Source organism: Lichenostomus cassidix, chromosome 3 (genome assembly GCF_008360975.1).
Source record: "Lichenostomus cassidix isolate B80296 chromosome 3, HeHo_3.0, whole genome shotgun sequence".
Taxonomy (NCBI): domain Eukaryota; kingdom Metazoa; phylum Chordata; class Aves; order Passeriformes; family Meliphagidae; genus Lichenostomus; species Lichenostomus cassidix.
Window position 1 is genome coordinate 82,868,292 of NC_139483.1, and position 22,103 is coordinate 82,890,394.

The 22,103-nt window shown below is 37.9% G+C and overlaps 1 protein-coding gene across 21 annotated transcripts in view; it reads right to left on the reverse strand.

Moving 5' to 3' along the window:
* Positions 1 to 458: 458 nt before the first annotated feature.
* Positions 459 to 22,103, reverse strand: part of RIMS1 (regulating synaptic membrane exocytosis 1) — a 314,192-nt gene continuing 292,547 nt past the window's right edge. For all 21 annotated transcript variants that reach the window (XM_085056508.1, XM_085056507.1, XM_085056506.1 and 18 more), the window contains 5 exons: positions 11,932 to 12,073; positions 6,747 to 6,859; positions 4,302 to 4,403; positions 3,075 to 3,214; positions 459 to 2,694 (listed from right to left, as the gene is read on the reverse strand). In XM_085056508.1, coding sequence (XP_084912634.1) covers positions 2,476 to 2,694; positions 3,075 to 3,214; positions 4,302 to 4,403; positions 6,747 to 6,859; positions 11,932 to 12,073 — 716 coding nt within the window. In that variant the 3' untranslated portion in view covers positions 459 to 2,475. The remainder of the gene's footprint in view (positions 2,695 to 3,074; positions 3,215 to 4,301; positions 4,404 to 6,746; positions 6,860 to 11,931; positions 12,074 to 22,103) is intronic.

Below are 22,103 nucleotides of genomic sequence, written 5' to 3' on the forward strand. Positions count from 1 at the left end.
CAGTACAAGGGCATATTCGTGGGTTTAAAAACTGCCAAAGGTCAATAGTTGTTCTCATAATTTAAAGGCTCAGCACACACCAAGTGGGGACCTGGTATCTGACTCATATTGCCCCACTGCCTTACTACAAGCAGTGACAGCATCACTCCTCTCCAACAAACTGATTGGATTTCAACAGATAATAATCTGGGCTTTTTTTTTCTATTTTAACTTCAATTTCCCTGCTTCAACAAATGAGAGCAAAATTTGGCTCCTTTCTTGGGCAAAAGGAAGCCAACCAAACATGACTTTCTCCAGGCCTCAGTTTTTGGCCCCAGATTTCAACATACACTATTACAGCAATCAAAAGAACCATAGAAATTACTTATTTTACTGTTCCTTAACACATTTCACACAGTCCTGCAGCAAGCAGAATCACAGATGAACCTCAGAACATACAGAGAGCACAACTACTACACTGGACATGAAAAGGAAATTTTATTAAACATGTTTACATAACATGAGTTGGAAGTTCATTTAAAAGCACAGGGGAGTGTTAAGACAAGTGGTCAAAATAGAAAGATACTATCGAATTATAGCTAGTTGGTTTTTGGCCACTAAGACAGAACAGGATCTAGTAGTAGTGCACCAATGCTTGAGTTCTTCCTGCTCAGCAGGTCGAGCAGTAACCAATCTGTGCCCTATGGAAAGATGGGCAGAATAATTCCCATGTGTTGAGTAATAATAAATAGTTCACTTGGTGCAGGCAGTATGTCTATGAATTAAAACCTAGTGTGTACACAGTTTCTACATGTGTTACAGCCCCACAGTAGGAATCTACACCAAAATAGTTATTAGAAGGAATTTGGTCCGTACTACATCACGTTTTCCATAGGGTAAAAAATAAAGTCCATCTATAGACATTTAGCACCAGACCCACAGACCTAGCCTGGCTAAAACCTGCAAAATGTCTATAAGAAAAATGGATGGCTTAGATTTCTTGGTTACTTCAGTATAGTAATTACGAGCAAACTGTACAAGTACATGCAACATACAAGCTGGCCTATGTGGAACTAACATACATTATTAAATAACCTTTTTCATCTCTTTTTACAAAACGTGCATGCAGCTTTGAACAGTTCCAAGTCATGCTGCTCTATTTGTGTGATCACAAAATTGAATGGCCTGTAAAAGGAGGGGAAACATATCAATGCACCTGCAGGAATCTGCAGTTCTTCGCACATTTACAGAATATCACAAGGGATTTCAAGGCCAAGAAGAACTCAAATGAATAAAAAGCAAATTGAAATTTGACTTTTTTTTCTCCAAAAAGTAAGATATCTTGCGTTAAAAAATCAAGCCTTGTGCTTGCATCAATCTCAAAGAAATGTAAACTAAAATTTGATAAAAACATTAGTAAGTGCAGAATATTTCAACTGGAATTTCCAGTGAAACATTGAACAACTCATACCATGCTCTATCCAGGGCAGACAGGTGTGTCTGAAGTGACACACATCAGAGAAGCCTGGGTACAGCTGAAAGTGTCATATGCTCAATTCATTCCTGGTCAACATTTTGGGAAGTCAAATATACATTTATACACAGAAACGTAAGTATCTCCTCTCCATTTCTAGGAGGAAAATTGCATTACCAGTAACATATTCAATGTCAAAATTAAGACTAAAGCTGCTTTATACCAGTCCCCAGCAGAAGTTGCAGAATTCTTCAAAATTCTTCCATGCAAAACATCATAAACAGAAAAGTTATTTTATATATATATAAAATGCAAACATATCTGCTTTTTACAAAGAAAAAGTGGCACTGTGATGATTTTTATTTTTAAGAATATAACTTAGATTGGTCATTTGTTCTTCGTTCCCACATGAAAGATTTGTAAGTACCAGAACTGAGAAACGATTTGAACTCGCTGGAATTGTAACTGTGGCTGTTGAACACTTTAACGATGCTTACAGAGATATGCTTCAGCCCTTTTTTATTTGGTTTAGAAAAAGAAAGGAAGGGTCTCTGTTAGCATTGTGAGGACTTTACAAAACTAGCAGAATCACATGGCAAAAAACTAGTGGAAGTGACAAGTACAGAAAAACTGCTGAAACACCAGGAAGGTAACACTGCTTGAGGGCTCTCTCAAAATGTGAAAAATACAACATTGTTAACAGAGTGAGAGCTTCCAGTTTGGGTCATCTTTGACTTAGGTCGAATTGAAAGGTCCCTCTCTTTTTTCTTTTTCCTTTCTTTTTTTAAATTTTTTTAAAATCATTATAAGCATCAGTGATAGCTGCTAATAGATTTAGCTGTATGTGATATACCTTTGTTCTGTCAATTTAAGCCATCTCTCAACAGACAGACATATGTTTAGAGAACTACTACAAGCAAAAACAGAAGTGATTGTCTCTCTCCAACAGTGTTTTTTGATCATGTGAATATCTGGTTCCAATTGTTATTCTGGGTGATGTTTTTAATAGACAGCACCTGCTACTACGATCTAATGCAGGGAGGCCCAGTTGAACTTTCCAGAGATGACTGGGAAGCCCTACGTGTCAGGGGAGTCAATGTTGGATCCACTAGTGATGAAGGTGGAAATAATTTATACCAGCCTATTACCACACTGGACAGATCCAGTTCCTCCAGAAGGATTTGGGCAACTCCCATGAAGCATTTGTGGTCCATTCGGCCATAGTCTCCCCAAACTATTACCTGGAAGAACATAAAATGAAGGTTCATGATTATCCACAAATCTGTGCTTAAATGGGGTTATATACTTATACCCATGCTTAATGTATGTTCACTCTTGCTGTTATGTGATAGCATCAGGAAAATGTTATTCTCAAGAGTGAATGATTGCTTCCCTTTTTCATGGGAAAACTTCACGGCAGGACAGAAGCAAGAGTCAACAAAAGAGAAATGTTTAATGCAATAAGACATTTTGCAAGTCTGAAACCACAACCCACAAAGATGTGTTTAATGGTATTTATAAAATTAAATGCTTAATGAGTTGGAAAGGATTGACACATACTGGTTAAATTTAAGTAAAAATGCAAGTGATTCCCCTAAAATGGGATTAAGAAGCAACTAACCTGAAGGACTTTGCCCTGTGGACTTTCTTCAAAAACCAGTGTCTGTTGGTAGAGAGGATCAAGGGTCTTCCTTGCAATTCTTGTCTTCTTCTTAGCTATACATGCTCCATTTTCCAGTAAATACACTTTGACATATGGAGCTGCAAACAGAACATCAAGAATGTTACATTTGGACTTACAGTGCACATCTGAAATGGAGGACAAATGCCTTACAAGGAAACAGAGTGGAAAGAAAATGACACACGTTATCTTCACTGTATCTTCGCAATTGTATAATCTGAATACAATTACTTTCATAAAACAGATGACACAGCCCATAAGAAATCAATTTGATTTTTATAAACTTTGAATGTAATGATCTAAGGTGTTAATAACAGCAATTACACTTCATGACTGTAATTTAAAAACACTTGTTTTTCCAGGAATTAACTATCACTGACAGCTATTCTGGAGTCTCTATAATGCTTAGGGGTCAGAGATAGTTCAAAACAAAAAGAATTTTTAAAACTGTGTCACTCCAATAACACAGACATGAATTGGTCTTTCATCACTATCTCCTAAGGAGATTGCAAAGTACCATTTTCACTAAATGTTGTCTAAAAGAACTGTTACAGGTGTTACAAAATGCAGTGATTGGGGTATTGATTCTAAATCTTCTCTAATTATTATTTCTATAAATAACTAGAACTTCAACAAATGTCTTTATAAAATGATACAATGTTAAATTGTATTCATTATACAAATAATAGACACTGACACTAACCATAGCACAAGCTGCTGCCTTCTTGAAGTCCTGTTGTGTACAGAAGACCCTGGCATATGGGTTTAAGTTGTTTCTTCAAAGCACTTTCACCTGTTCTCCATCTCTTTTCATGGAGAACAAACACAAAGGACCTCATCTATATAGACAAAGCCCTTCTGAGACATACGACTTGCCTAAGTTGCAAAGAAATATTTCTACAAACGTTCCTTCCAGAACAGATGTTGAGTTGCTGAAAATGATTCCTTGAAAGGTGGCATGTAACTGGCAGATGCAAGGTGCTAAGAAGTGGACATTGGTAGCAAGGATATATCCACGCAAGTACTCCTTGTTGAAAAGCAAGCCAAATAAATGCAAATGTAGTGATGGCTAACAAGGAGCTCAAAAGGTGTCCAATCCTTAGTTCATCAGTATATTTCATAGTGTTGTTTTCTATTCATATATTGTCTATTTTTTTTTTTCCATACCTGGGGTAGATTTGGAGCCAGGTTTTTGTGTGAGGCCACGGGCTCTAATGACTTCTACTTCTAACTGGCCTTTTTTATCCACCATTCCAATCTGGATGTCACCTGAGAGGGAAGAAGAAAGAAGCTCACATTTTAGAGAAGCAATACAGTGCAGGAGATAATAAGTGTGAGAAAAAGATTGGTTTGATATTATTCTTCTGCATTACTGTGCATGTTGCATCTCCTGATGATCCCCTTAGCTTCTCCATCCTTAAACAAGGACTAAATAATACATATTTAGGGAGTACGGTGCCCTCTCTTGGTATACCATTTATACCAGCAAAAAGAGGTATTTTTTTCTTCAAAAGTCTCCACCAAGCACAGGGGTGACAATTTTCCCATTTTTATCAATATTCCACACACATTTTTAGTGCGAATAAAATGTCACAACATGTTAAAAAAAGAAACCGCTTTCATTTCTAAATAGTCAAACTCATTTCCCTGCCTGAGTTTTGACAAATGACATTTCCTGCAGAAAAAGGAAACTGCTTACTCTGAGACCAAGCACTGTTCTGATCTAGATCAATAAAATACAAGAGCAGGTATTTTATATATTAAACTATGCCCTGATGCTCAAAGCATTATATCTTTATGCTTTCATATATCATGGAATCAGCTAAGTAGAAATCTAACAGGCCACTTAGAATAAAAAATGCACAGTATGACATGTGCATCTACATGACAGGCAAATAAATGAACTACATCCATGAAACACATGGGTACAAATGTATCTGATATGTAAGCTCTGATTGTCTAAAAAACCAAACTCACAAACAGATAGTCCTGAACTATAGAATTTGGGGTCTGGATTCAGAGAGAGAGCAATTTGAAATTAATTGGGCATGAGATTTTCATGTTTCTCTAACAGCATACTAAACCAGTGTTTATACCTTGCTACATGAGGTATGACAGAACAGCAGCAAAGATTTTTTTATCAATTAAACTTTCCTTGAATAAACATAGCTGTGCTTTGCACTAAAAATAGTTCAGATGAAAATTCCAACAAGCCTTTTTAAGAGCACATCTCTGTATCGCATATCCAAAGTAAAACATGCGACAGAGAACCAGAAGGGGGAGCAACAATCCAAACATTTTCAAATCGTCACTAGTGAAAGGGTATCACAGAGCAGGTCTTCTAAAAATTGTTAAAAAGCATGATGGAGTGCTTTTTGGGGGCCAAAACTCGAGCCTTTAGTAGATAAAGTTTTAAAAAGTCAAAATAAACGTTTTACTAAAGTAATCTGCAGAAAAATCTTTAGTTGCAAAACAAGATTAAAAGAAAGAGATGGGGAAGAAATGTAGACCCTTATATTCATACCAATAAAGCCATTTAGATATGTATTGGATAAATAATCTCAAAAATATATTTTATTTCAAAATAATAATAAATTTTTTTATTTGGTAAGTTTGATGATTATTAATATTTTAGTAGCAGTCATTTGGATTTATATAGCAAGTTTTGCCTCAGAGGGTACTTGGAACATTCTCAATATAGCTTTCCTTCTGTTCATGAGTTGGGAAGGCAACACTGTCTTCTGCAATTTTTTTTGATGTTTTTATCTTCTTTGTCAGATGTGTGTCAGTAGCCCTTCCCGGTTTTCCCAAGACAGTTGTATTGAAGCATTGGCCCTTTATAATTTCCAGCAGAAGTATCATTACTGTAGTGGATCGAGGACTCCTCAATTAGTGTCCTAAAGCATGTCTAAGAACTGCTCATATATAAGCAAAAAACCCTCAAAACCCTAACCCCAAATCTTTCCAAAGATACTTACACAGTCCTGCACTCTTGCACTCCTTATACAACTCATACTCTGTTCATAAACAAGCTACAGCTAATGCTGTTATAGGAAATTACAGACTGGTCTGGAACACAGAGAAGATCAGAGCTAGCCCCAGGCAGCTGTTGTAGAAAAGGCCTTTGTGTCTCTCATGACAAACACTGGCTTTATCAGTGACTGATTATTGGGCATTGCAAATGTTTCCAGAAGTTTCACATGCTGGAGTTAGATGAACTAAGCTTGGAAAAGTGCAGTTTGGCCCGAAACCCTCTGTCACATCCAGTATAATCTGTGTCAAGTAAATACAAACTTTGAACAGTTGAGATTTGGCAGTGAGCTACAATTGGAGAAGCCACACTAAATTTAAGTGGGAAGTAAAACTCCTATCTTCAAATTGCAAATAAGATTAGCCAATACCTCAAATGGAGAAAATACTAGTTTTCACCCCATTTTGCATGCTACCATGATAGGAACACCAGTGAGTGCATATAGGACCTTCACATTGACAATGAAGGAAGACACTTGATAAAAGTCTTTATGGTGTTGTAGCGTGGCAGTGTGTGCATTAGGTAATTCTCTTATCATTCAACAGAGAAGAAGATAACAGAGGAGAAGATGTCATTCTTACCCATAGCAGGGGTTGCTAGTGTTTGTCGGCCTACTAACTGTGCAGGTCCCAGTCCATCGAGGAAATCACTGAACTGACTGTCAGCACCCAGCCGTACTCCAGGAAATATTAAGCTGAAACAAAATAAAAGCTGGTTAAGTGTAAGCGCAGGATGGATTTCTGTTGTCCTACAGTATTTACCTCAGAAGTACTACTGATACAAGACAAACAACTCAGGATGCACAACCACAAATCATTTCGCAGCATCAGGAATGATATGTCTTCCATGGACCCCAAAGCAGTGTAGAGAAATTCTGCACATTGACTCAAAGTAGTTCAGAAAACAGGTCTTGCTAAGGAGTTCTCTTGGAGCAGTGAAGATTCTGGCAGGTAAATAGGCTATGAATGACCTTGTATGAGCAAACATAAAAAGCTTCATGAAATACCCTATTGTTCATTAGCGAGTGTGTGATTTACATAGATCTAAACCCCATCTGCATCGGGTAGAACAAACAGGGAAAACAGATGTATACACTAAATTAATCTGATTGCTTTAATGAGGCAGTTGGTAAACTGGCAGGTAGTAGTAGTAGCGGTGATTAGACCTAAACCTAACATCACTCTCTAGCCAAAATATTCTGGCAGACAAATCTGGATCTACAGTTGCTGCTCACCCCTCTTTCAGGATACCAACTGAACTGTCACACATCAGCACAGCATATATGGAAGCATTCAAAGCCAGCTTAGGTGGGGCTTTGAGCAACCTGGTCTAGTTGAAGATGGCTCTGCCCAGGGCAGGGGGTTAGACTAAATCACCTTTACAGGTCCCTTCCAACTCATACTATTCTATGATGCTATAATGTGTGCTTTGCCAAGGTGCTTTCTTCTATTCCATAGTCTTCAGTTTGTTTTTAATAGATATACAGTCAGTTTCCAAACAGTAACAAAAGAAACAAACAAAACAAAAAAAGAGAGAGAGAAAAAGTGATCCATGGTGGGAAGACTCAGCTTTGACTTCCTTATAACAATTAAGAGGAATAAAAGAACAGACTTTGAACCAAGTCTAGACAATATATTCCCCAGTAGGCCATCCGCCGCTCTACATCTGCTTCTCCCTCAAAGGAATTCCCTATTAGACTGCAATAAATAATAAAAATCTTCCTAATAAAAACAAAAGCATCCAGTGTGAAAAACTTTGATTTCTGCACATCAGGATTGTGTGCTTCAGCCATTCAATTCACAGTTCTTTGCAAACCCATTAGTTGCATAGAAAAAAGCCATTCCTCTCTTGAAGACTAATTGTTCTTACTATGCCTGCATAAACGTATTGACTGTCTGTAACAAAAGCTGGCCAGGAAAGATCAGAGAATCTTAGAATAGCGTGAGTTGGAAGGGACCCACAAGCATCATCAAAGTCCAACTCCTGGCTGTTCACAGGACAGCCCCAAAAATCTCACCATGTGCCTGACAGCATTGTCCAGATGCTTCTTAAACTCTGTCAGGTTTGATGCTGTGACCACTTCCCTGGGGAGCCTGTTCTAGAGCCCAGCCACTCTCTGGGTGGAAAACCTTTTTCTAACACCTAACTTAAACCTCCCCTGATTCAGCTTCATGCCAATCCCTCAGCACAGCATTTTTCATTAGAAAACAATGATTTTCCAAAAGGTAAGCTTTTTCACATAAGTTAAGTTTTAAAACAGTTGGGGTTTTTTGGTTTTTTTGTTTTTTTTAAATATAGCTTCTTTAGAAGGAAGAGGATAATAATCTCAAGGTCTCCAGTTCAACCCTCAGGCAACCAGTTACAGTATTCACCTAACCTTGAGATGCAGCTTCAAGCCCAACCCTTCTGACAAGACACGATCTGCTTCTCTCCCCTTTCTTTCTATTCTTTCTTTCTTGCCTCTGCTATGAAAAGTTTCTCGCTTGTTTCTTTGGCATTTTTTCACAAAATGTGTTATATTTTGCCACAGGTTGACTAACAACATTGAAAATATTCACTTGAGAGCACACTTCTGGCTATACATGTGATAATGAAAGTTGGAAATATACATTCCTCTTAATGTGTATTAATTCCAATTCATTAAACTCCAGTTAAGGGTCAAGCAAAAGAACGTAACATGGTACCCTGGGCACCTACTGTACGAATATCTGACCTACATATCTGATTAGTCTTTGGAAATGCAGGATGAGGCATGATATTGTTAAAAAACTCTGATCCTGGAAGGAAAATCAGTGTCAATGTACACACACACACAAGAAAGGACAAGAAACCAGTGCAGACTTACCATAAGCACTTCCTAATCATCATTATTACCCAACTACAGTAATGTCAAGAGTGAACTGCAAACAAAACACTACTCAAGCAACCAAAGTCAAGATCTTGATGATTTTGATGGGGATCTCACAAGAGACAAAACCCCCCTTGCAAACAGCTTCACTAATCAGAATAAAAGGTGCTGTCAAAAGCTGATTCAATGCTCCCACTAGACATAACATCGGAAGGTAAAGCTGACCTTTCTAATGCAAAAAGAAAGCCCAGAGAAGGAGGAAGAGGATTTTAGGATGAGCTGTCACAGTGCATGTACCCTGATTATGTAACAGAACTATGAAGCTTCCCCTCCTTGTAGTTGTTTCCAACTCATGTTCTACAAATAAGCCAGTAATGCACATGGGGGAATTAATTAAATAGTAGAACCTTGTTTTCTTGGTCATCTTCCTTTAACGATTTAACTTTTTTCTCTTACTGTGATCTATACCCAGAGCTGCTGTAAACTAACAGTATTCTGCAGAATTCATGCAAATTCACAGAACATTTAAGGATTTGATTTATAGCTAAATCACAGAATCACTGAAAAAGAGAAGACTTCGGAGAAGTTTTCTAAGCCACAAAGTGCAGCAACACACTGAACAGAATCCTCTGGTATCCCTTTTGCTTTTGGCGTTGTGTCCTGTTTAAGGAATGCTTCTCTTCTCTAATTGCAGCAAGATATATTTAACTGTTTCACCTGAGTTTTGTTATCTGCCCCCTTTGGCCCATTCTCCCAGGCTTCCCCTCAGAGTCCCTGTTAGGTATTGATGGTGTTCTCATTTCACTGGACTCACTGTCTCTTTACTCTGACCAGAGAGTGGAATAGAGATGTGGAGGTCAGGGACAGTGTTTAAGGCTATGATCACGTAATGGTTTGGAGTCAGGAAATAAAATTGAGGTATACTGAGGATCAGGAATCAACCAGAATAAGTTGGTAACTCTGTCAGACAAACCAAAAGTCTGGGACAGAAACACAGTGAAAACTTAGGATCCTAAAATATGGATCAAAGAAGTAGGATGAACATGGTCAGACATGAAGATAGCAATTGCATGGGAGAGCTGAGGTAAGGAGCATTGTCAGAGGCAAAACTGATACTGGAGCAGCAAAAGATGGGGAGCAGGCACAGAAGCTAAGGTGGCAGAAATAAGACATGAAATACAGGTAGTGTGACTCCCAGTTTATGATAGCTTGAAGATGTACTTAGTTCTAAAAGGTAGTTTTCAAACTAATTCCCACTATGCACACCCAGCCTGCAGTATGTCCCAGTAAAAAGCAAGTACTCTGTTTACTTCTCAAGCTTGCTTTCCTCATTGCCTTACTCAGAGGGTGATTCTCAAGGCAACTTATGACTCTACTTTTCTGTCCTCCAGATGCCTGCTGTGATCTCCAGATCCAGACCTTGACTGGCCAAGCCGTGCCAAATCTATTTACACACAATGAGGGTGAAACAGAGAATTAAGCTGTTCCACTGAAAACATCCTCACCCTCAGTGCTGGGCTCCCACCTCACCTCTCCACTGCTAACCAGGGAAACAGGCTCCCCCAACTCTTCCTTAGCAGGGTCCAGTTTATTGGGCCCTTTATCACCAAGGTGAGCGACTGGTGCCTTACAGACTAACACTCCAGCATAGGAGGAGGATGGCAGGGTGGAGTGCTGAAAGGGTAAAAGTAATGTCCTGTTAAGGAATCATAATGGTTCTGGAAAACACTAGGATTTTTACCCTTGTTCCTCATTCTTCATCTGATCTTTATCTGCTTTTCTTTTGAATTATTCATAATGGAGCCTGTTTTGCTTACATGGCTCTTAAAATTCTTTGCATCATAGAATCATGGAATGGTTTGGACTGGAAGGGACCTTAAAAATCATCAAGTTTTGATGGCCCTGCCATGCACAAGGACATCTTTCACTAAGTCAGGTAACTCAAAGCCCCATCCAAGCTGGCCATGAACACTTCCAATGATGAGCCAAACCACAACTTCTCTGGGCAACCTCTTCCAGTGTTGTAAGAAAATTAGGGTGGTGAGAAGATCTGCTGATGGAGGCACCGTTACACAGACCCTTGTCACCAACACCATTGTAGCCTTGGCTCTTTGTGCCTAACAAAATATGCAGTAGCAATTGTGGTAACACAGTAAGCATATAAAAAAGATGAAGCCAAAGAAGTCCAAAACTCTCTTTTTTTCCCTGGTTTGTAAAGGTGCATTTGCCTAACCCCATTTTCCCCTTTTTAAGGGAGTCATCTTCTAAGAATTCCCTAGTAATCACTGTGCCGTGGCACATGCAGTAGAGTCCAACTGTGAGGAGGCTGGAGTATTCCTGCACAATTTTGTATCAGAATTACCTTTGTTCTCCTGTTCTACATACCAAATTGTTCTGCACTGAATGAAAACAGCTGCCCTATTCCCTACAACTGTCTGCCTGACTTCAGCTGATGGGGCAGCTGGGCTCTGGGTTTACATTTCTTAATAAGAGACTTGGAGCAACTCCAAATTAAACTTTCTTTGTATAGAGTATTACTGAACAGAGTTTCGTATCACAGGGATTCACATGCAACATTTGAAGTTTAACTCTGAGGTAATCCAAACATAACTCAAAGAAAAAGTATCCCTATGTTTTCTTTTGAATAATGCAGTCTTAATTTAGTTGTCTTTTGATGAACAAAATGCCTCACTGGATGGCAGGGAAAATGAGAATTCATAAGAATTCCTCTCTCAATTTCCAAGAAACTTGTGTTATATACCTAAAATAGTTCAGTTTTTCAAATTTTTCAAGAGGAAGAATCTGTACACAGAGCCATCCCCTTCAGCTAGAGTTTGGGACATCCCAAGTAATGAGAAAGAAACTCCTACTGCATTAGAAACTTCTCCTACATTACCAGTATTTTTCATTTCACTTACTTGCCCTCGGAGCTATAACTATTTATGCTGCCGTCAGTGGATTCTCGACTTGGCTGTCGAACCATACGACTTCTCATCTCTGCTGCCATTCCTGTTTCTGTGCTTCTCTGTATCGTGCTCTTTAGCTTCTTGCTGCCAGCCTCTGAAAGGAGAGAAAAAGAAGCGACAATTAGAACAACTTGGAGCAAAGCCTTGCCTTGCAGTTTTTGCACAAGAACTGTGATCTGACTTGGTCATTACTATCTAATATCATAAAAAGACTATTCTTGAAGAAGCAATCTTTCTTCTGCAGTTGCAAACTGGAAATGGCTTCTCTTTAAAAGGCTGCAACCTGAAGATCTTCATTAGGGGAAGCTGTTGGAAACTAGATATCTTGTTAATAACCTTTACACAGCTGGAATGTAAACAGGTTGTGGTACTGTCTGCTAACCACATACTCGGTAATGTGCCTCCAGCCAACTTGCCAGGTTGGGTGACTGCAAAAGAAGTTACAATTCTCACAGAAAATAAAACAGGGGGAAAAAATCCTTCATGCATTTCCCAAGACAATGCTAAATACTAAGATACTTAGTATCAAAAATATGTCTTTTGACTTGGCAAAATATTACTTTTCACCACAACATATCTTCAAAATATACTGAACTTTACAGAACTAATGATCGCAGTACTTCCTAAACAGAAATAACTCTTGGAGAATTTGTTTGGGAAATCACAGAACAGTTAAGCTGTACAGGACCATAGTGGAGCATCTAGTCCAACTTCCCTCTTCCTGGAGCACATTGCTCAGGATTGAATCTGGACAGTTCTTGAACATCTCCAGTGCGGAGACTCTACAGCCTCTCTGGGCAATCAGACTCTAGGCTTGCAACTGTAAGACTGGAAAGTAAGGTAAATCTTGTGAAATTCTTTAAAGACTTCATCCATTTGGTAAGGCTTCTATCCTACATCCTTTAAAATGCAATTTGATTTTCACCTGGGAGTTTTCATGTTTCCCTTGAGCAAGAAGAACTTCCAGTCCTTTACAGGTTCTTTTCACTAATGGCTGATCTAGAGTGAATTCTGCTGTCACACAGCAGAAATTATACTTCTAGATGATGATAGTTTTTCTCAACAATCTTTAACTAAACTTCTTTCACCAGTCTCCATGTGATATAATAACGTGTTTTCTTCAGACTCAGGGTCCTGGTATTTTTCATTTAGTTCAAAATAGGAATCCAAAGTTCAATGGATAGCATCACTTTCTCTCAGAAAGTAATAGATTTGACAAAGTTTCTTGTAAATACATGCTAAAACATTCTTCTGCATTTGCCCCTTCATTTCAGTGTTCTTTTATTCACCTCTGGAGAGTCTATGCATCCTTTTCATGGTCTGCTCAGGGAAACATCTTGAAGCAGCAAATATTTCTTCCATCTCCACCTCTTGTGGAGATTGACTTGCTGTGAAAAACTTTTCACTTTCCTTTTTCACAGGCATATTTTTGATGTTTGAAACTGACAGATCTTATTCATCACAATAAAACTTAAGGCTTTTGTAGTCCCCACACAGCCTGCCCACTGCCCAGGGTGTTAAAACAGGCTGTGGAGATTAGCTGGCCCTTGCTCTTTGAGTCTGCAGAGCTGGTGGAGGGCAAGGAGAAATCACACCATACAGCTATCAGAGTAACCTCTTTGAAGCTATCAAGGAAACAGCAAACATGGCCAAAGTGAAAGAATTTGTATATTGGGTTTAGAGGAGATACACCCACGGTGAAAGGGGCTGTATGGTTTACCTCTTAAACTTTTGAGATCAGGATTGTTTTTCTATGGCCACTAAGCAGTACCCAAATGCCTATGAGTGGAAGAGATTAGCTACTTCCATTGATCCTTTCTTCCCTTCTAAGGCCAACAGCTCTAAGGTTTTCCTGTGGGCCACTGCAGCTCATCCACAGTTCCAGTCCTTGGTCAGCTGAAAACACAGTATCCAGTGCTGCTAAATGTGAGGTGGAGTAGGGTAGGCAAGGGACACCAGGCAGACCAGGCTGCACTCTTACACAGTGCAGGTGGCTGCAGAAGCTATTTGCTGGAGCTTCAGTGACTGCATGTCAAAACCCAAATGCCACATTTGGTCTGGAATTTTCTCTTGCAAAACTTGAGGGTGTGTTCAGCATATCAATGCTGATAGGCAGGCTGAGCCTCAAAAATAACTCAAAATGCACCTAGGAAGTATAAGCCATGCATGGAGTCATACTCCAAAGCAGGATTTTCACGTTTTCTGTAGGTATGCATTTTCCACCCATACTGTTTTCTCAATCTGTCTCTCTCTTTCTCTTTCTCTCTCTTGCCAGGACCTGTCTGAAATTGTCTGTTTTGATCTGGTCCTACAAAGCATGTGAGATTATGTGGTTAACCCCCTGCCTCCTTTTCCAGAGCCAGCTAGATCAGGCAGCATAACCTGGAGCATATAAAAGGGTAGAGCCTGAAATGTGTTCAGCTGAATAGGGTTGCTTGCGAGTATTCAGGGCTCAGGAAAGGTAAATGAGGAGACACTAGAGGTAGCAGCAAGACCATCACGGTCTTGGCACAAATTGGTAAAGAGGTGCTGTTCTGGACCACCTGGGCAACATGGTCGGTGCTGAAACTTTGGAATTAGAGCCAGGTTTTGTTCAGACAGATAATGAATATAGCCATAGAAATAATCACTGTAAAAAAAATACCCATTGACTAAATTACAAAAGTTAATATTTTAGCTTTGAGCTACAGTAGATATTGAAAATAGGAGGTAGATTTTTTTTTAAAGAGTAATGTTACACTGTCATGGATAACATTGATATTGCTGTTTAAACACACTTCTGTGGTCCTCAGATTTTAAATGTATAGATCATGAAGTAAGAATCCTTGTGTATGGCCATAAGCAAGTCCAAAACCTTCTCTCGCTGAGCTGCAAGTACCAGATTGTCTTCTTCCAAGTACTTTTCAAGTCACTGCTCACCATCTTACAGTACTGGATTCTACTTCTTTTCTTTTCTCATCAACTTTTTTTTTTTCACGTTGAAGATTAAAAACATCCATCCTTTTGCCTCCCCTTGTAAATGCCACTAATATCCACGACATTTCCCGGGAAAACTAGAGTCCTCCTATTTATTTAATTTTATAACCTCAGTTTTAATATTCTGAAGTACAATCAGAAATATAACAGTAACCCAACAGAATGATAAAACACAACAGGAGTTTTATGGCATAGAGAAAATTTCTTTTGCCCCGGATAAGAACCAAAATACGTGTTACACAAGTTTTGGAAGTTTTACCTTGGTCATTTATGCATCTCACATATTACATGATAGAAAACATTATTTTTCCAATTATAACACAAAAAGTAAAGAAATTGTTTATCTTTTAGTCTTGTAAACTTCTCCGCAAAGCCTAGTTCTGTGAAGGAGGGAGGGTCTTAACACACAGATGGGTTGGGAAATGCTTCTATTTCTAAAGGCGCTCTGGTAAGATGAACTCACTGGGGTACAAATCCAGCCCTGCCTTGACTGCACAATGAAATAAGGGATCCAAACAACTACCAGTGTTTTTCCTGCTATTGATAATACTTCTTTTTTTTAAACTTTCATTTTCATCTTGTATTGTTTTTAATCTAACAGTTCTGCTGGAATATCTTTGGAATGCTGTCTTTTCATGAAAAATACAGGTTCATAAAATATTTAAGTTCTATATCTATGCTATGATATACTGAGAAGCTTTTCTGCCCTTGTCAGGATTATCCATTGGAGAATGCTTGATCCTGCTCCCAATTTTTGTTAGTTTTATAAGTACAGTTAAATTTTTGTAATACATTACAGTTATTTGCCGGCACAGTATAAATTACTCCATATTCATTGTGCAGACTGTGAATGTCTCCATACTGAATACCATTTAGAGGTAAAATTTACTCCAAAACGGTCTATGTGATTCTGTCTGCTGTGTCAATTTTGTAGGGATTTCTGTATGCAGGAATGCAGAGTGATGTGCATAAATTACATGTAAACACCAGGTTTAAGAGCTACAAGCTAGAAAAAAAACTATTACAGAGCAGTTGTGATGAACATTTTAGCAGGTTTAGTAATTGATGCCAAAGCATCATAAAGCAGACACCTGCAGTTACAAAATATACACATCTTGCAAGCATTTTGTAATTCAACAGGCTTGTTGTAGCAGTACTGCTATAACACACTGATGAGTGTGTGCAATGTGCTATTTCCATCTGCTTATAATAAATACAGCCTACAGTGACTGCTGTTTGGTTGACAAGAAACTGGTCCCTGATTTTGGTTTTCCCAGACAAAAGTAAGTTAACAAAGACCCTGACCTGAGTAAGTAAGCACAGCAAAAAGCAAGTATGCTCTACCTTACACAAAATATCAAAGCAATTGATGTGTCCCAAAATTACTGTACTTCCTCTCAAGTCCAGGAACCAGGACCTATTGACAAAAGAATTGTAGTGAAAGGGTCATGAGCTTGGCAGCTTAGTTAATAGGTCAGTGTCAGAGACTGCTGTAGGGCAGAAGACAATCCTGACATGGCCCTCTATGTACTACCTACAGTCTGCATTGCCCAGAATCATACCTGAGGGCAACTAGTTGGTGAGCACCCAAAAAAGAAGCAATTTACACACATGCAGCACCCAAATATGTGAAAATTCAAGATTGGTTCAAAAGAACACACCAAAGAACAAAGCATACACCACTGTTAAATCCACTAATGAAAGGGATTATAAGAAGTGTCATTGCATGACTCAAGGGCAGTTTATTTACAATGTCAAGTATGCTTTTGCATCCAAAGAAAGCCTAAAAAAGGACTACAGCTCCAAGCCAGCTCTGACTGAAACCTGGCAGGACTGTGACCATATGGTTGGTTTGCACAGTGACTGTGTGAGACACCAACAAGATTATGCCAACTGGAATAGTAAGGGTCAACCTCAATTCAAGGATCTATAAAAAGAAAAGCCAAGAGGCACATTTCCTTCTGCTCCTTTCTGATGTGTTAGTGATTTTTACAACTTCAAATTTATGCTGCTGGAGACCTGCTGGTTTACAAGTTCTGCAGCATCCCCCTCACTTTGCATGTAGTGCTTTTAAACAACACCAAAATTTATTTACATGTGAATTGACAAAGTGTCCCTTGGCTTATAGTCCTAAAAGAGAGAGAGAAAAAAAATAATAAATAGTTCAAAGAGCATTTGTTTTTTTTAATATGTGTACATCACATGAGCTCAGCAAGAGACTGATCACTAAAAGTGCATAGTGACTGTGGACAGAACATAAGTAGTAAAAAATATTACATTTAAGCATGAATTTCAACAATGCAAGTTTCTAGACCTTATATCGTGCAATACTCCCCTGTGTTTTCCATTCTGTGTATTGTGCTATACTCTCCTGAATACAATGCTCTTTCTAAAAAGACATGTAAAATATTGCAGTAACTGTCTTTTAAGTGTTTCTTCCAAATATCACACAATATATCACACACACAAAGAAAGGAGAATGCTCTTGATATCCTGTGGTGTTAGATCCCTAGGTTTAAAATCCAAACATAAACCATGGCGTACTTCTTCCCATTTCTACTTATTAAAAAAAATCTACAAACAACATTTATACTAATTTAAATTACAAAACCTTCTAGAAAGAATATTCACCTTTTCAGTGGGCACAATCCATTGAGAAGAAATTTTATCAGAAGTTTGGAATAAGCTGTATCTCACAACTATATTTATAAATTCACATACTCATGTAGCAAACCCCTTTCACCCCTAATAAATATTTTCAGATAAAACATAAAAGATAATGCAATTAGTCCACTAATAATCATGGCAAAGAGCAAAGAACAAAAAGCACCAAACGTAACAGAAGGAGACTTCGCTGAATTGCTGTCATCGGTTGTATTAATGCTTTGATGGCATTTTAGACAGTGTATAGAAGAATCTCACCTTTTGACTGTATTTTTCACTGAAAAGCAAACTTGCAGACTCAGACTGTTAACAGTTTTAGATTCCAAAGCAATTTTACTTATCCAACAGGTCCTAGTGACTTGCATGAACCTGAAGTAGCAATTTGAGAGCAAATGACAGGAATAGGTCTATGCTCAAAACAAAAGCACACAAGAAGTGGAAAATCAGGCCACTGTTTACTACCTGACAGTTGTCTCAAAGCCTTAAGCAACTGCTTTTACAAATCATATCTCCTTTAGATGTCTTAGACATATTTACTAGAAAAAAAAAAAAGTAGAAACAAGCATGTGTTTTATATGCTTATCTTGATACTTATGATTTTTTCATGTCAGGGAAGAGAACCTGTGTTTAACTAGGACACATGTATCTTAAGGTAAAGCAAGGATATCTGGTCAGAAAAAGATCAGTTATGGCTTCTGAAATTACTTTATAAATACTGTTTTGTCCACATACTTGCAATGAAGAGAAAAGAACCAATATCTGTCAGCCAAATTGAGGCAATCAAAGATGATCTACAGCAATGAGTTTCTACTGCTGGGATTGTGCTAAGCAAACTTTATAAACATACAGAAATGAAGGCAACTTAATTATCTTCATCACACATATGCAAAGAGCTATACAAAACCACAATATGTCAGTGAAACTGATAATAGGTCAGTTACTATTAGGCCATGCCATGTTCTTCAACTCCTAAAGCCTATTTCAGTGAAATTCAATTGGTAAAACAAGAAAGCCATGTTTCCAACAAATGATTTACTATATAAACAGTTCATAAAATATCAACCACTCACTTTCTCATACACTCCTGAGTTTTTTGTTACATGGGAGGACAATGCGAGACAGAATGAAATAAAAAGCTCAGAAGAGCTCTTACCACTTCAGCAATAACATTTTTACATAAAAACACAGCCCTATATTACAACATTGTTCATAACCACACAACTCCTCTCAGAGAACTGACATATGGTATAGAGATAACATTTGTCCAAGGAAAGAGTGCTGGGACACAGCTTGCAGTTAATACAGGAGGGGAAAATTAAATGAAATGCAGGAAAAAATGAAGGAGATTTTTTCAGGTAAACAAAAACAGTATTTCATTTCATTAGGAATTGATACATATTTAAGTAACTTGATGCCTTTTGGGGTTCTAGGCAGCCACTACAACAGTAGTAAATATGAGAATGTTTTTAAGTCTTCACTATTACAAATAGTTCAGTATTTATTGTTAAAAACATAACATGACAGTATGATTACTAAAAGACAATATTTTATAAGATGATACCACCAATAAGACAGTTTATAAGGCATCACTAATAAAGAAATCCACTGTTACTGCACATCTTCAAAAAGTTTCCCGAAAACTGTGTGCTGTACACAATGGCAGTCCAAAGTCTAATAATTTTAATAATCTCCAAAAAATCTGTCAATTGAAGCACTGTCAAAACCACTAGTGCTAGAGTATCTTCTAGTGAAAAGATGTTACATGCCTTTTTGTAAAGTTGAAAAGTTTCTGAGTTATAGCTCAACCCTAATTTAATTTCACAGCATACTAATCAGGAGACATTACAGCTTCAGAAACACTCCCTTTTCATCTCAATTACCAACCAGTGAAATGATCTGAAAATGCTTTACCTTTTCTGTAGTTTTATTTGCTCCAACTGCAACTTTCAAGCTCTTCAAGTGTTAATTTACCTCGTGGATATCACATTTCCCTTTAAAAATGTTACTAATCTGCCTTTAGGAGATCATTCTAACGTATCAGATCAACATGCTATGACACCAACTCAGGTTTTTCTTTAGCGACTGTAGCATTGCAAAGTTATAATCCCTGACTATCCAAAATTGCTAAATCAAGACTCATGAACAGGCTCAACACAGTAAAATAGAGAAAATACAGGCTTACCTTTGGTTTAAGCAAAATTAAACATTGGCTACAATATAATCCTTAGCAAGCAGCCAGCACCTAAAGCAGCTTCACTTTTGTTTAAATAACTTGTGCTGTTTCTGGGTAGAATAAATCTTTGGGGTCCTGGCGTTGCGTCTCCCTCGTTATCCTGTAACCACTTGGCACTGCAGCACTGTGAGGAATGATCAAGTTGTTTCACTCACAAGTTCCTTTTACAACTGTGATTACATTACAGGGCCTTGCAGTGAAAAAAGTACTGAACTACCTGACAGCTAGCACTTCATAATATATTGCTGGAAGGTTAAAAAATTCAGTCAGCAGTGTATTTTCTAGTTATGTGCAAGCAGAGAAGAACACAAAATATTCTTGGCAACCTTGGTCGATGCATTTTTTAATGCTGCTGGTCAGAATTTGATGAGTCAGATAAATCCAAAATCACATTTCTCTATCCTGGTGATTTTGACTCATTTTGCATAAGCATTTTAGTACAAAACCACCAGAAACACTGCAAACCCGAGAAAACATCAAATTAGCATTAAATACCAAGTGACAGTTATGCTACAGAAAAGTCTAAATGATGTTACTGTCTTAGAGGGATTTGAGCACAACAGAGTTAAAAAAGTTTCACTGCCTGTGAAATGCCCATGTGCATTCTAAGAATGGAACTTCATTTTTTAATTACTCCTTTAATCTTTAAACTTCCTTTTGAGGAAACAGACTTTGTAATATTTGTTTCTTTGACAAATTTTTTTCATTTCTGTAATACTCTATTCTGAAAATGTATCATACTTTCATTTTGCAATTGAGAAGCAATTAATTTAACAGACCTTTATTGACTTGGCATTCAAAATTGTAGGGACCAAAGTGCCTTCTCAGGGTGATTAGAGATAGAAAGGAGAAAGGAAATTACTCAAGCCAAAAGAAGATAAATATTTCAAAGGGAATTACCACAAGAAAAAAAAATTAAAACATTTGGGCAATACAGTTCTGTAGATCTTCAAGTTATTGTAAAGTTCTGATTATTTAAAGCATCATCAAATAATTAAGGAGAATAATGCCACAAATTAAACTGTTCATTTCAGCTAATAAACACACAGCAAGATTTATGATTTCAAATCCTGTAGAGGTGACTAAATCCTCCCCAGTAGTGATGCAGTATATCTCATGTCACTCCTATGCAGAAATTTCCACATATTTTCATTGCTTAGGCACAGATTTCCTATTCAGTGCAATAGTTGAATTTATCTTCCTGATAAATTTAGAAGTGATGCTTAGAAAACCAGAAAGAGGGTGACATTGCGTTTTTGAAAAATATGTAGCCATATGATATGTAATTCTCTAATGATGCATGTTAAATTAAGAAAAAATAAAATATACACATATATAACTAAATGGAAAGGTTTATTTCAGTACAATGCCATAGCAGGAACGAAATGTTGATGTTGGTAGCTGCTAATGTGTGCACGTCACTCTCCCAAGACCTGTCTTCAGCATGCACATGGCAAAGGCTTCAGGACCTGCCTGCCACGTTGAGCAGTTTTACACAAAGCACTGCACTTGTGTCAACCTCCCACCCAGGGTCTTGCTCAGGGTAAGTCAACAGAAGTTTAAAATTGAAATAAGAAGGAGGGCTCCCATCACTCTGTAGCCTCCCAGAAAGCCCCTTCAGTCACAGCTTTTCCTTCTTTATGCTTCTTCTCTTAGTCCCAGGAAAAATCATTCCAAATATTTCTTATTTGTATGACCAAATCCTCTTTCCAGGATTAAAACTGTTTGACTTACTCTTATGGATCTGTAACTCAAAGGCTGACCAAAAACTTGGCTTATTCTTCCACCACTGAATCCTGAAATATTAGTCTCAAACTCTTCAGTGTAAATTTTTCTTGGCAGCCTCCAAAGTAACACACCTCAAACAAACTTTCATTTAAACTTTCCACAAATTTAGACAAAATTTTGCATGCTGTTTTTGCAACCTGCTGTACCACCTGTTTGCCCTGCTGCACCACCATCAGCTACAGCTACAGTAAATTTTAACCATAGTCTTTTTCAGCCAAAGTACCTGCACTGATGTTTACTTTGCTTTTGAATTTCTTTAAAAATGTAACTATCTAAAGTTCCAAGCCATCTAGGTTGTGATGATGTACAGACATACCTCTCACCTTGGAGGTCAGCCCAGGTAACAACTGCCAGAAGGGAAGCTAAAAACTCAGGAGAGGCTCCTTCTTTTGGTCAGGTAGAGTTCAAATCCAGTTAATAGTGGTCCTGGTGCAAAACTTATCTTTTGAAATAGCTTTTTATT